This window comes from Haliaeetus leucocephalus, unplaced genomic scaffold (genome assembly GCF_000737465.1).
Source record: "Haliaeetus leucocephalus isolate CR32 unplaced genomic scaffold, Haliaeetus_leucocephalus-4.0 Scaffold156, whole genome shotgun sequence".
Lineage (NCBI taxonomy): Eukaryota > Metazoa > Chordata > Aves > Accipitriformes > Accipitridae > Haliaeetus > Haliaeetus leucocephalus.
Genome location: NW_010972592.1, coordinates 1,816,208 through 1,830,925, shown reverse-complemented (window position 1 = coordinate 1,830,925; position 14,718 = coordinate 1,816,208). Strand labels below are relative to the sequence as shown.

At 39.3% G+C, this 14,718-nt stretch overlaps 1 protein-coding gene across 2 annotated transcripts in view; it reads left to right on the top strand.

The window, feature by feature from the left end:
* The first annotated feature begins 301 nt into the window (after positions 1-301).
* RAB3GAP2 (RAB3 GTPase activating protein subunit 2 (non-catalytic)) overlaps positions 302-14,718 on the top strand; it is a 48,980-nt gene continuing 34,563 nt past the window's right edge. Inside the window, exons 1-3 of one of the 2 annotated variants that reach the window (XM_010562149.1) lie at positions 302-448; positions 11,491-11,555; positions 13,655-13,778. In XM_010562149.1, coding sequence (XP_010560451.1) covers positions 340-448; positions 11,491-11,555; positions 13,655-13,778 — 298 coding nt within the window. In that variant the 5' untranslated portion in view covers positions 302-339. Of the gene's footprint in view, positions 449-11,487; positions 11,556-13,654; positions 13,779-14,718 lie in introns of both variants that reach the window. The other variant, XM_010562148.1, reaches the window with a different exon arrangement.

The window sequence follows — 14,718 nt, the reverse complement described above, 5'->3', positions numbered from 1 at the left end:
CAGCGCCCGCCACCGCCGATCCCGCCGCCTCATCCGCTGGGACACTGGTTTTTACCGCAAGCAGCCACGTCGCTGCCCGGCGGACGAGGAGGAGGAGGAGGAGGAGGAGGAGGAGCAGCAGCGCGATCCCGGCCCTGCCACCTCCGCCGCTTCCTCAGCCCGAGGCGGACGCCGCCCCGCCAACGCCTGCCGGGATCACGTGACAGCTCCCGCGGGAGACGGGGGGGAGGAGCCTCTCCGCGCCGCGCATGCGCCCTGCGCAGGGCCGCGCGGCGCCGGTCGTGAGGGAAGTCGGCGACCGTTTCCGGGTTGGGCGGTGGCGGCGGCGGTAGCGGCACCATGTCGTGCGCCTTAGTTCCCTTCGGCCACTTCCAGGACCTGGAGGCGGCTCGCGAATTCCTGTGCCCCAACCGCCGTCAGGGCAGTGTCGCGGCCGGCAAGGAGGGCGGTGAGTCCGCCCCGCGGTGCGGGGGAGCTGGGGGCCCGGTTTGGCCCGGCCCGGCCCGGCGGGGCGTGTGTGGGAGCGGCGGTGGCGAGGGCTGCTCCCCGCGGCCCCCTCGGGGCTCCGTGCGCCCCTGCCCTCTGTTCACGGCCGGGGCTGCCTGACGGCGAGGCCGGGGGTGCCGGCTGAGCTCGTCACGGCTCTCCTCACCGTCCCTGTCCGCGCAAGAGTGCGCCGGGGGCGTGTGGGGGGGTAACCGCGGGTGGCTGAGTGCTCGGCATCGTTACCGTCGTGATAAAGGGCTGTAAAAGACGACTCTCCTGCTGCAGGTGCCACATCTTCCCCTGCAGGTTCAGATTCTCCTGGTGTCCGGAAGTTTCGGCTGTGCTCAGGTGTCGGTCTGTATCCTGTAGAGCGTAGGTGAAGCTCGTCGGCCACAGGCCCTGTGTGCCGCTAACTTCGAGATGAAAGTTTGTAATTTTCTCGCTGAGAGTGCGGTTGTCTGAAAGCGTTCCAGTAAAGTTAACAAGCGTTGTGCGTGCAGGGTTGTCTAATAATGCCAAACGTGCTTAAAGCATACTAAAGGTTTAGTTTGGCGTCTTAAATAAAAAGGCAGTCAGTCTTAGAGCAACTACAGTCCAAAGCTGTGGACCAGATTTCTGTTGCGTGGGGCAATGCACGGCAAAAGCTGAGCTGTCTGGCACAGAATCCATATACTCAACAGAAGAAGAACCAGGACAGACGGTACAGGGAAACGAAACAGTGGCCTGTATGTTGCTGGTGCTGTAATGTGTTAACTATATGTGGCTGATGTCTTGTTTTTCTGGCAACAGCATGGAAGGAAAGTGTTTGAAGAGGTTAATGAGGATGCTTGTAAAGCCCTCTCAACTGTAAACAGAGCTAGGAGAGAAAGCAGCAAGGTGCTTTTTTAAAAAGCTTAAAAGGTCTGTGGGGGAATAAAGAGGGGGGAGATTATAGGATGGTTTGTGTTGGAAGGGACCTTTAAAGTCCATCTAGTCCAACCCTCCTGCTATGGGCAGGGACATCTTTCACTAGATCAGGTTGCTCAAAGCCCTGTCCAGCGTGACCTTGAACGCTGGCACTGGTGGGATGTCTGTACCTTGTCTGGGCAACCTCTTCCAGTGCCTCGCCACCCTCACTGTAAAAAAATTCTTCCTTATAGCCAATGTGAAGCTACCCTCTTTCAGTTTAAAACTGTTGGCCCTTGTCCTGTCACTACACGTCCTGTTAAAAAGATGACACAACAATTGTGAAAAAGTTTTAAAAGTACACTATATGTTCAGCTAGTTAACTTTACCACTAAAACTTCTGTATGCACGTTGTTATATTTTATTATTGCCTTTTCTCGTGTTCAAGATTGAATTTAATTTACTTGTTGAAATGCACTTGGAAGAAAGTAATTCTGGAAGACTTTTATACAGCCAGTCTTCATTGTCCAAAACTTTTGGTAGAAAACAATTATGTGCTGGTACTAGTGCTTGTTGTTTGACTGTAACAATGCTCTGAAAAACGCATACAGAGTCCATATGGCTTTTGTTTTGGTGTCATCCGTATCTAAAAGGAGGGATTCTGGAACCAGTAGGATCCCGTTAGTGCCTCTTGAATACTGAAGATAAAAGCAAAAGATTGTAATGTGTTTGTGTTTCTAAAAGTATTTCTGAAAGAAATGAAAATATTTCTTGTATTTGGTGGTACATGTGAGAGAAGTTCGTGTAAAATAACTTTTTGGGTACTTCTGTTGGAGTGGATTTATCAAATGGCAGCTGTAAAGAGAGAAAACATTTAGTATGTTGTAAAACTACAAAAATGATAGACACAAAGGTGTATGTTCTAAAATGTGCTGTTCTTCCATTTTAATGAGTTGACTGTATTCTGGACTGTTTTTATATTTGCTCATTCAGTCATCGAGGCAGAGCGTCAGAATTCAGAATGAAGTATTTCTCAAAATATTGCTTATTTAGATTCATTGAAATCTTTTGCGTTTGTTCCTGTGATTTTTTGATACCACGGCTGTTTTCATGGTTCAGGATAAATGAGCATAATTGTAAGCAAGTTAAGAGTTCCCAAAGTGACTTTTAAGTAAGATTATATTTAGTCACTTTGAATGCACTAAGGATTTCTGCTTCATCTTGGACAGGGAGACAGACTGTTAACAATATGCAGAAGGATTTTAAGTTAGAAATAAGTAAATTGTGGAGGTATCCCAGGTTAGAAAAAATTGGGTTGGGCTGTGTGGAACAGGAGATTCTTTTGCCATTAGGCTTGTTCCTCCAAGTCTGCTGCTACTTTGTGGCATAACCAACTGAAGAGCTAAGCTGCAGGGTTGTTTTGAAACTCAGGTTGAGATGGTAATAGGTCCTGCAGCTACTGCTAAGCTCTTGGTCTTGCACCCAGAGTTTTTGCTCTGGTTGGAAATACTTATTTCAGTTTTTCAGTCTCTGTTCCTTTATTTTTTCCACATACATACTAATTCATTCACTTTTCTTAGTAAGCAAGTGACTTGTTGCATGGCAGTCCAAAATTACTCCCTTTTCTCTTTGATGATTGTTGTGTACCTTGCCTTTTACATTGTCCACATGGAAGAACTCTTTGCTGTAAATAAAGTGTTAGTGAAGAAGTGTGAGAACATAAAACAAATCTCTACTTCTAATGTTGTGCACTAAGGAAAGAAAAAAATTTTGTCCAAGCAAGTTTTTGTTGGGCTTTTTTTTTAAAGTGCATTTTGCACTCTTAGGGCACAAAAGCCAAGGCAAATATTTTTAACTAAGCAAGATACAAATAAATGTTTTTTATCAGGGAATGCTTTAGTAAAAACTGTTGCATTGGCAGAATGCACTGTTTTAAAACAGTAGTTGAATAAAGTTGTACATTTAGAAATGTGAAATTTAATCTGCTTTTATATTTTTACTCTTTAGGGGAAAAAAAGCTAAAGAGTAGTTTGTTTTTACTGGTAAGTTCAACAAAGAAAGTATGTTCATTTGCTATCAAATACAGCTTTTGTACTAAACTTAAGCTATGTTTATTCACATATAAACAGTTACGTAAATATTAATAAGCACATGTCAAAGTTCTAAGTATTTTTTTACTTTAAACTGGAGAACCAGCACCTTTTATTTACTATTTTTTTCTTGTGTGTGTGTTTGTTTTGTTTTTGTTTTTAAGTTAAGCTGCATTTGTATGGAAATTCTTTCACCAATATTTAAAGGTTATAGTGCTGGCTACCTTAGGAAAACAAATGTTTGTTAAATATTTTTATTTAACAAAGAGTATTTCAATGAAAAAATTGATTACTCTTTTTTTAAGTCATAACTTGATGTTTTAGGTGCTAAGTAGAATTTTAAAAAGCTCCTGTCAGATATTGGATATCAAATGTCAGTTTCAAATTTAATTTGAAAAGGTTTATCAAAGTGCTACTTATATTAAAAATACAGATGTAGGTAACTGAGTTTAAAAAAAAACCTGCACTTTTATTCTAAGGGAACTTGATTTTTTTTTTTCCTTCCTTTGTATAGGTAAATGTTTAAACACATTCAACAGTGGAAAAAGATGATGGAAAGCATCAACTACAACTTCACTTAATCTTTTGCTGTAGCCCAACAGTTTGTCTAGTTTGTGTAAAGGATATACTTGTCTGGTAAATTGGGGAGGAAGAGAAGAAGTGTCCTCTTCCTTTGAACCTTGTGTAAAGTCAGTTCTGCAGGTGCCTGTTTCCTGCTAGGTCAGGAAACACTGGAAGGAAGGGTTCATGTTGTTCTTGTTTGCATTATGCAGTCATATGTTAAGATTGCTGATAATGCAATGCTGAAATAACTTAAGTAAAGTTTATAGACTGTTTGAGGTGACCATTGTTCTGCCATGAAGCAATATATAGCTACTTTTTTATTGTAGATGTTAGAATAAAAGGTGTTGGGGTGGATCTTGCCTCACATGGCTTAAATAAAAACGATATTGTGGAGTAAGCTGGTTAAAGATGCTTCATATGGAGTTGCCATACCTTTATTCTCTAGGGAAAAAAAAGGGTTTCAACATTTTTCATATTTTAATGAACAGGACTAATAAAGCATGAGGACTTAAGATTCTTGGGAAAAGTTAATGTTAATAATGAGGCACAAATCCTCTGTGGAGCCTGAGCCTAGTGATATCTAAGTGGCTTTGAAAACTGCTGCTTCAAATGTACAAATACTGGGAATAGAAAGTATTTGCATTACTTTTAATTTGGCAGCGTGCTGTGTTGAAGATGTTTTGGGATGTGTGTTGGCTAGATCAAAAAACAGCAGTAACGGTTAACTCCATTATACAACTGTCTATAAGGTATACACGTGAACGAAAAAATCCATCTTATTTGCAAAATGTGATAAAGCTTCACATGCATAACAGAATTTTAGCATTAAGAAATTAATGGATATTTAACTGAAAGGAGCAGAAAATTGAGCAATAAAGACACATAACATTTTCTACAGTCTTTATAATTTGAGGAATTTAACCACAATTTATTTAAATTGACATCTCTCTGTTCTTCAAGTAGACTCTGAGCTTGAACTGTGTGTTTTAAAACATTTGATAGGCTTGATGGTAGCAGTTCAGTGACATAGCTAGGTAGGACTGCTGCTAGCTGAACTTCGGGGGCATTAAGATGAAATTTAAAAAAGAGTACTTTCCTGGTGTGCAGATATTTTTAGTTCCCAAGTATGTTTATCTCCTATTACTTAAATGAAGTTAATAAGAAGAAAAAAATAAACCCAAACTTGTCCTTGGGAGTTTCCAAGTAATGATACCTGCATCTATGATAGTGAGCTGGTCACTTCAGAGTGGTGTGTGGCACAGCACACAGCTTTGAGATGCTGCTGCTTATTCAGGGGGAAGAAAAAAATCAGCCCCCTGATTTGGGGGGTTGCTCAGAGCTATGAGGTGTCACTTTACTGCTTCTTTTTGCAGTAGGAATCATGGCTTAAGCCTGGCAGAGAAACTCTTCAAAATCCAGCCCTGTTACATTGACAGCACCCTGAAAAGTGTTCTTCAGCCCGGTTGCTCTAAATAACATCTTTGGAGTTGTGCATGCACAGTTTGCTTTATCTGGATCAGCTAATTTAATTCAGAAATACAGAAGGCAAGGCTTTTTATTTCAGAGTTGCAAACAAGGTTACAAAGAAAAAAAATACATTACAAAATCAAATTGTAGATTGCATTTAGCAGTAGGGTTGTTCTTAACTGTTTCTGTATCCCTCTTACTGAATTTGGTATATTCCTATTGAAGAGTTTTCTGACAAGCTCTTTTGTATTGCCTCTTTAATCAGATCCTCCCTCTCCAGATTGCATTATATACATTTAAGATGCCTTTCTTCCAGTTTTTATGTAAAATATCATAAAACTATGCACTCTACCTGAACTGTGTTACGGCTGTAATTGTTAATACATTCTGAGATATGGGGAAGACTAAATGACATGCTCTCAACACACAACAGGGTGGTGTCAGAGTACTTTGTCGAAATTATTTTGGCACCTGAGTTTTTTGCTGCTTTAGCACCTCCTTTACTGGATAACTTCTTTCTTGCTATAACTTAAGCTGTCACACCTGAAAGAAAGCTGAATTACTACGTCTTGTATGCAGTCTGTTTCATTTCTTTCCTGTGCTATATAGCATCACAAAGCTCCCCCCGCGCCCCCCCCATGGTACCTCAAACTCTCAGACTTTGTTGTTGGAGTTGTTACAACTGTAAGCCATGGAAATTCACAGCATTTCTTTAAAGAATCTGTGTAGTATCTGGACTATTTTTAACTTAGTCATCTTTTATTCTGTTGAAAGCAATTGTGACCGTCTAAAGGAAGAGAAATTGCTCAAGTGGTTCTTTTTCAGATTAGTGAGCTAACTTAGAGTGTCATGTCGTCGTGTCCCCCCCTTATGGATGTCTGAAGTGGTAAGAGAAAGTAAATGTAATACTATTCTCAAAAGGGGCTTCCTAGTAATGCTGGCAAAACAACCTAATATATTTGTCAGTCCCCATGTTGGAGGAGCTTTGGCAATAAATGGCCTATGATTACTGAACAGCAAGAAGATTCTAAACTATATCTAAAATTCCTTGGCCGGAAGAGAAAAGAAACTGCTTCTATTTCTTCACTAATTATGCAATCCAATGGTATCAGAATTGCAGTACATAAACATAGAAAAAAATTTAAACTCTTGCACTTAAGTAGTAGGGCAAGAAATGATTACTTATTAATTTTATAAGATCTTAAAGCATGAATGGGAAACAAGCTGGAAGAACATAAACCCAACAGACTACACACATGCAATTAAGCGTTGTGGTTTAACCCTGGTAGGCAGCTAATACCACAGAGCTGCTTGCTCATTTCCCCCTACAGTGGGATGGGGAAGAGAATCGGAAGGGTAAAAGTGAGAAAAGTTGTGGGTTGAGATAAAGACAGATTAATAGGTAAAGTAAAAGCTCTGCATGCAAGCAAAGCAGAATAATGAATTCATTTACCACTTCCCATCAGCAGGCAGGTGTGCAGCCATCTCCAGAAAAGCAAGGCTCCATCATGTGTAACAGCTGCTTCAGAAAGCAAATGCCATAACTCTGAATGTCACCCCCTTCCTCCTCCTTCTCTCCCCCAGATTTTATTGCTGGGCATGACATCATATGGTATGGGATGTAGTTAGGGTCAGCTGTCCCAGCTATGTCCCCTTCCCAATTTGTTGCACACCCTGAGCCCGCTTGCTGCAGGCCAGTGTGAGAAACAGAAAAGGCCTTGATGCTGTATAATCACTGCTCAGCAAGAGCTAAAACATTGGTGTGTTTGTGTCATCACAAATCCAGAACATAGTACCATACCACCCACTATGAAGAAAATTACCTCTATGCCAGGCAAAACCAGTACATTAAGATATGAAACAAATCGATGCATGACTTGATTTTATTTACAATTTTTATATGTACAAAGAATGTACATATTAGTCTTTTGGCTGATGCAGTTTGATATTTTATGGCTAATAATCTAAAACCCGTTGAGGACAGATTACTAGCTTGTGCATGAGTTGATATTTTTCTTACTTATTAAAAGAAATAGTCTATGAACATAAATTTGCTTGTTTTAAAGCTATATATCAGTGTAGGGTAGGGGTAGTTTGACCTTTGTGGCTTTGGGGGTCCAGTTTTCAACACATGCTCTCCCACTTGGGCAAACAAAGACTTTTCTGGGCAAGCCCATGCCAAGCATGTCCTCTGGTAACCTGCTGCATAGAGCTGGAACGTAGATGTGAGGGCAGGAGGGAATGGCTTCTGCTGCCTGCCCCAGGTCATCATGCTGCTCTGCAAGGGAGGACAGTGGCAGTTTTCTGGGCTCAGGGATAGATTCTGCAATTTGGGGAGGAAGTCTTAGATGGAGTAAAAACATCTTTCATATTGAATTTGACCTGTTAAATGCCAGTTAGACCTCATTGGTCTAGATCTGTTGCTGAAGTTTCTCCTCTGTTCTTGTCTTTTAAACAAAACATGCTTATCGGTAGAAATTGTTCTTTTAAGTTAATGATAAATATGGTTGAAATGAATTCTCTTATACGTTAAAACCAATGCTGTGCATGTGCAGCATTTAAAGCAGCTCTCAAGTTTCAAATGTGCTGATGATGGAGTTTTAATGCTATATGCTTCAAATTAAAGAATGAAGTGGTTCTTGTAGACCCAGTAGATGAACTTTTATTTTTGCAGTCTCCCCAGTAAAACAAAATCTGGAATACTGCTGCTGCTTTATCAAAGTAGGGAGAACTGTTTACCAGGCGTCTACTACTAGATAGAGATGAGTGGAAATGCAGATTTGCACAGGAAAGCTTGATTTTTCCCAACAGTGGACTGGAAGAAACAAACATGTTGCAAGTCAAGAACTGCTTAGGACTTGTTTAGGTATTGGTTACTAAATAGTGTCTTACATTCCACAGTTGCTAGTTCTGATCTGTAATGTTACTAAAAGAAATGGTGGGGTATTTCTTAAAAGCTTCATTGTAAACAGAACTTGGATCCTATGTCATCTCTCACTTGACCAACCTTATGAGGTACTGGTGCATGGGAAAGTCTCTGCAAGCTGGCAGCTGCTGTGCCATGTTTTGTAGTTCACTGGCACAGGTGAATAACAGCATGCTTTGAGTTTAAGTATGACAGGTGTATCCCTCTGTTGCTTCTCTGTCTATTGTTTCAGAGATTAGTTGTCTATTGTTTAATACCTTGCTTCACTAGCCATTGCACAGGTGAAGTGTCTGAATAACATGGGTAAGGAAACAATTTTATTTTTAATTTAATTTCTTTTTTAAAAAGGAATTAGTGTATGGAAGCAAGGAGAGAATGCATGCAGGGGCTCGAGAAATACATATGATTAGCGCATGCAGGGGCAGTCTATACAATGTGGAGGATGGATATGAAGGAGCAAACTTGTAAACCCTTGTAAGGTGGAGGAGAGGCTGGCTTTGCAGAGCAGGTCACAGTTCTGAAAGATCTCTGCAGCTTCATCAGTGGGATAGTGCATCACCATTACCTCATTTTTCCATTCTTTTTTGATTGATCTAGCTTCATCCAAGGAAGATGACAACAACCATGAAAATGTAGCTATTTGCAAAGAGGCAGCAAGAATCCTTACAATTGAAGTTTTATGTTGGGTGTTCAGCCTCAGAATTGAGGTGGCTGATGCTTCTTGGAAAGGTTGGTCTGCTCTGTGCTGTAGGGAAGGCATTGGCCATGACTGTGTTTCTTGGGTATGGTTATGTTTCTCTCTGGACTGTGGCACACTGACAGATTTCTTTCCTCCATGAATTTTATAGGAAGGAGGTTTTGTTGCCTTTTGAGATAATATGTGTAAACAGAAGTAGAATTTTGTTAGCTGTCTTAAACTAAACATTGAAGTTAGTTACTGTTTTCTTCTTATGGTTTATATTCAACAGTATTTGCCATAATTCTCTTTTATATATTTGTACACCGGAAAATTCTCAACCTCAAATACAAGATGGGACCGTAACCCTTGGAAGCTTGTTGCTTATATAGTTATGCCTGAAATAACTGTGCAGTCAGATCTGTTTTGATGATGATGCAGTTAAACTGGCTGAATCGCCCGTTTTGTAGACGGTACAGACCTTTCAGTTTTAACAAAAGATATTCATAGAGTGGGCATTTTGTCTTCTACAGTCTGGTGAAATACCTTCTCAACACCATTGGTAGAAAGTTTCTTGCATGAGCTAAAAATTTTATTTTAAAGGTTGTCTTCATTAGCCATACAAAAGTTTAAAAATTTGCCTAAACAGACAGAATACAGATTTCTGTTTTGTTGTACTGGATTCTGCCTTTGTTTGGTGGTAAAGGAAGCAGAGTTTTTAGATCAAATAGAATTGGAGTGTTCTTGATACAAACCTTCTTGTCTGTACTGTTTGACCATCCAAAATGGTCTTGCTTGCTTAAAACTAAATTTCAACTAATTTGAGACATGGCATTTAAAGAACTTCTTAAGGTCAAAGTAGCCATGACATCAGTTAATGAAAAACTTGAAAGAAATTCTTGGAAAAGGCTTGAAGTCATTGATGTTACTGCTTCATATTTCATGCTAGTGCTTCTAGAGGGAAGTCAGTGCTTGGCTTTTCTCCCGAACTACAGTGATGCTTCTTGACTTATTGAGGGTTCCAATGATGGTGGTGTCTGAGAATTGTACATCTTCTACTACTAAATGCCTGTGCATAATTACCGTTTGCATAGTCTTTTAAATTCACATCAAGTTCTGTTTTTTTAGGTGAAAGAATCACGATTTTTTTTGTTTTACACGAGACTACTACATTCACTCTTACAAACCAACTGAGAAGTACGCCTGTCTCTGTGAATCTCTATTTTATCAGGTGTTTGAGGTATTTCGTAAGCTTGTGGTTTCTCTGAGGTTTCTGAATGACATAATTGAAACTGATCATTGTCTCATTAACTTTCCTCTGCGTTGTCTTGCAAAGACATGAATAGCCAAGGTCCTTGTGCTCATCTTCCCCTCAGAGGCCACAGCTTCAGTTTTTGCTTTGGCTGCTTTGGGGAGTGGTGGTGGGATCTGCATTATACTGGGCTCAGATGTTTTGTTGTCACAGGGGAATTTCCATGTACTGTCATTCCCTGTTAAAATGAGCTTATGTTGCTACTGGCTGATCCTGCAATTGACTTAAACCAAATCAAAATACACCATTATGGGAAGGAAGATTTTTTTTTTACTTATGTGTAGAAGTACTGTTTCTCATAAAATTGTGCATATGTGGTTCTTGTGGTGTGTTACAGGTTGTCTTATGCCAGTCAGTAAAACATTCGGGGCCTATACATAGAGTCCTGAAGGGTTGGAGAGAGCCTGTTGTCCCCTTACTTGCCCTCTGTAGCTGCCTAATATGTACAGGATGGGGCTTTTGTTGTCTTTTGAGTAGTAATAATTAGATAAATCAAGCTAAAGTTTAAATTTTGCAGTGAGGTCTTAGGTCTCTGTACCTACTGGAGAAAGTTTTTGTCAAGAGGACACATAGGGTTCCCCCCCCTTATGCCTTCACTCTTTGCTTCAGCTTGCAGTATAAAACTAGAAATATGTCTTGGCTCTCTTGAAATGTCTGTGAGAAACTGAGAAAACCCAAATTTGATTGAATAATTTGTTCTTGTAAAGTGCAGAGAGGCGCTGTTGAAGGATCAATGATGTTTTGTACCAGGCACTGTAAGATGTTACTTACCCATGGTTCTAGATGCAGTCTGTCAAAATTAATTTGATACAGGTGTTGTAACCTAAGTATAAATTGGAAACAGGTGTAACATCTTCTGTTACTGCTTTTCCATAGTGTCAAAAATGGAAGTAAATACAGAGAAGTAAGACAGCCATTTCTGCCACTTCATGTTTCTTTGTGTAGAACTCATTTAGTATCTGCTGTAAATGAAGTTATAACGCATTGGTGGGGAAAGGAAAACAACCATCAGCAATCCTTTCTGAATGTGTTTTTCATTGCCTATGCTGTATTCATGTGACAAATCTTTTTTTGCTTAAAGCAGGCAAATCAACAAGCTGGGAAGATGGTGGCTGGGGAGCTTGGGATGAAGCAGAATTACAAGAACCTGTAAGTCCCTACATATGAGTATTCATTGCTAACTTGCCTATTCTAAAAGACTTTTCCACTTGTTTGTGTGTGTGGTGTAGGAACATATAAATGTGTGAATCTGTATGTCTGAACACACACCAAAATGAGTGCATCAGTCTAGCACAGAATTGAGAATTATTAGTATAATATAACAATGAATTCCGTTGTTAAAACTTTTAACTGTTCGTCGATTTACATTATAATTGGTGTAAAACACATCTTTTCTTGGAATTACTTAAGTCACCTGGACAAGTATCTTATTTTATGGAACAGCAACTTTTGAGAAGGCACTGAAAATTGGAAAAAAAAAAAAGAAAGAAAAAAAATTAAAATTTTTAAAAAGTTTTCTTCCATAAGGTCTTTTTATGGAACTATTTTGTAGGAATGTTGATGTTGAAGTCTTGTCTTAAATGCTGATTTTAATAATTCTGTCTTTCACCTTTTAAAGTAGTTTCTTTTGACAAATTCAGCCCTTTCCCTGTTTTAACACTTAGCTTATTTTTGCCCCTAATATGATGGCCATATTTTATGTCTTTAATTTCAAGTTCTTTGTTTATGCCTACAGATAATTTTATTTAAATTATCTGTCTGAGATATAATTTTAATTCCTTTTAATCTTTAAATAAGCCTTTAATTTCTGTTTCTTCAGTTTGAAAATCATGACATTAAAAATTAGTACAAGGCTTTTGTTTAGGTTTTGGTTATGTGTTTCTGCACATAATATATTTATCTCTGTCAGGAGGAGTTAAAGTTGTCATGAGTATCTCGGACAACTTCATCACCTTTTTGTAAAGTCTTGAAAAATGCCAGTAATTAGGGGAAAAATTGTTGCTATAGAACTTGGTGTCCATCAACAGACAAAAATGACATGAAAATAGGTTATCATCTTGCAAAAATCAAGAGATAGTGTGGACAAAGGTAGTTAGAATGTTTGTAGCGTGCTAATGTAGACCTTACGATGGATATACAGGGTATTCTTCTGTGCACAAAGTGACCGCTTTTATGGTACAACTTTATGAAAGGAAAAAATTACAATGAATAGCTGATTAAAAGTATGATATGCAAATTCTTCCTACAGTTTGGTTGTTTTTTTTTCTCCTGCTGGGAGTAAATGTGTATAGTTTCAAGTAGATGCAACTTTTACAACATGATAAATTGCACAGATCAGAAAATGATCACACTGAAGTTGTTGTATTTAATTTGTGCATAGCTGCTTTGAGATACTAGAGGATGGAGTAATACGTTGGAGAACTAGGAGGAGGTAGGATTAGATATGTGTCTATAGAAATGGAGATGGTGGACAAGGGAAGGTGTGTTTATTGCTGTGATCAGGGTAAGAGGATGGAGATAAGAAAGCAAGAGTATCATCTCTGAGAGACCTTGCAGCAGTCCGCTCAAAACCTGTGACCTACTTTCTGCCTGTGAGCTATGGTTAGCAAGAGTGACCTTGTTTGTTCTGCAATCAGATATTTAGCTTGTTGCTCTGAGGAAAAAAGATGCAATCTTTTTGCTTTTATACGTAACGATGGCATCTAAGTCTTTACTTACCCATCATTAAACCCTTAAAACTTGGCACTTCTTAGTTTGAATTTGTTTCTTTGTAAAGTTCCTTGTTGTGGAAAGGCATGTGATACCTGTTGCATGTTACTATGAGGCTTTAGTGTGAATGCCAGCTTAGTTACTTTCTTCATGCATGCATATATTTACTTAATGCATCAGCTTGGATAAATTGTTCATTTTGAGTATGGATTATAAGAGTAACTAGAGAGAATCCAGTCTCTAATCAATAATAATAAAACTTTAAATCTCATTCTTCTAGTTTCTCTTTGGTGAAAGGAGAAGATTTTGAGGAGTAGAGTGATAAGTACTACTTTGTTTTCTGTTTGTAAACACACAAAATTAGTGCAAGGTTGATGCATTTCTCATGGCTTTTCATGCAAGTTGGAGCTGTAGTGACGTGCTAGGTAATAGTCCATTCAGTGCTGGTATTGAGGGCAAGCCAAATTGTTGTCATGAATCTTGCAAGTTCTGCTATATTTAAAAATTGTTGCATACATTGACTAAAGTTTTACCTGTAGGAGGAAGAGGAATCTAATTCCAAGAACCGGAGAAATCACTGGCTTCAGGACTGTGTGTTGTCCTTGTCACCAACAAATGACTTGATGGTAATAGCTAATGAACAGAAAGCAGTCTTTTTAGTGCGTAAGTATACATTCTACTAAATATATATGCTAGTACACTTAATAGTAATCAGGACAAGACTTGCTTCCCCCCACCCCCATCTGCTTACCCCCCAAGTCATACCTTCAAGAATTTTGAAGTGTTTTATCATACACATAATGAATTTTCTACGTACTGCTTGGCAAGTAAGTTGTTTTGTCTTTACTTCTCAGCTATCTTTTATCTGATAAAACTATTTTAACATATAATTAATATATACTATAACTACCCAGTTGTTTGAGATGCTCAGAGATATTGACATTAATTGTGCTCAATAAGAAAACCAAATCTTTTGTGTTAATTTCAGCCATTAAGAAATACTTGACCTCATTTTTCTTTTCCCATGGAAAAAATGAGCTAACTGAGCCACTGTCACTTGGAGGAGGGAGTATTGAGGTGGTTTGTTTTTGAGATTTCCACCTTCGATAGAAAATTCCTCTCCATCTTGAAGAGTGGGTGGCTTTATATTTTACTCTACAGTAGGGCTCTCAGAACTTTTAAAGGACCCTTAGTAATATATGAACGCTGATCAGCCAGCTGCTGTTTACATATGTGCTGTTGCCTGGGATGCTGGTGCTGTTAACAGCTGCAGTTGGTGATAGGTGAGCATGATGAAGCGAAACCTCTTGCTGTGGGGAATATTACACCATTTTAAAACAAAACCAGGGTGTCGAAGCTCAGACTTGCATAATTAAGTAGATTGCATTGAGTTCTCATGCTGCATTTGTCATTCCCTGCAAAGTTGTGTGTTCCAAAACAAATGTAGATCAGTTACTAATTTTTCACCAAAAATTAAAGGATAGCAGCACTCCTCAGAAAACTCTTATTGGATCAAGATTAAGGAGGTGATTTAGCTGACTTGCTGGAGAACTGTGCAGTGGCAAATGTACCACACAGTGGCAGAAGTGTCTCTTTGTTGCAG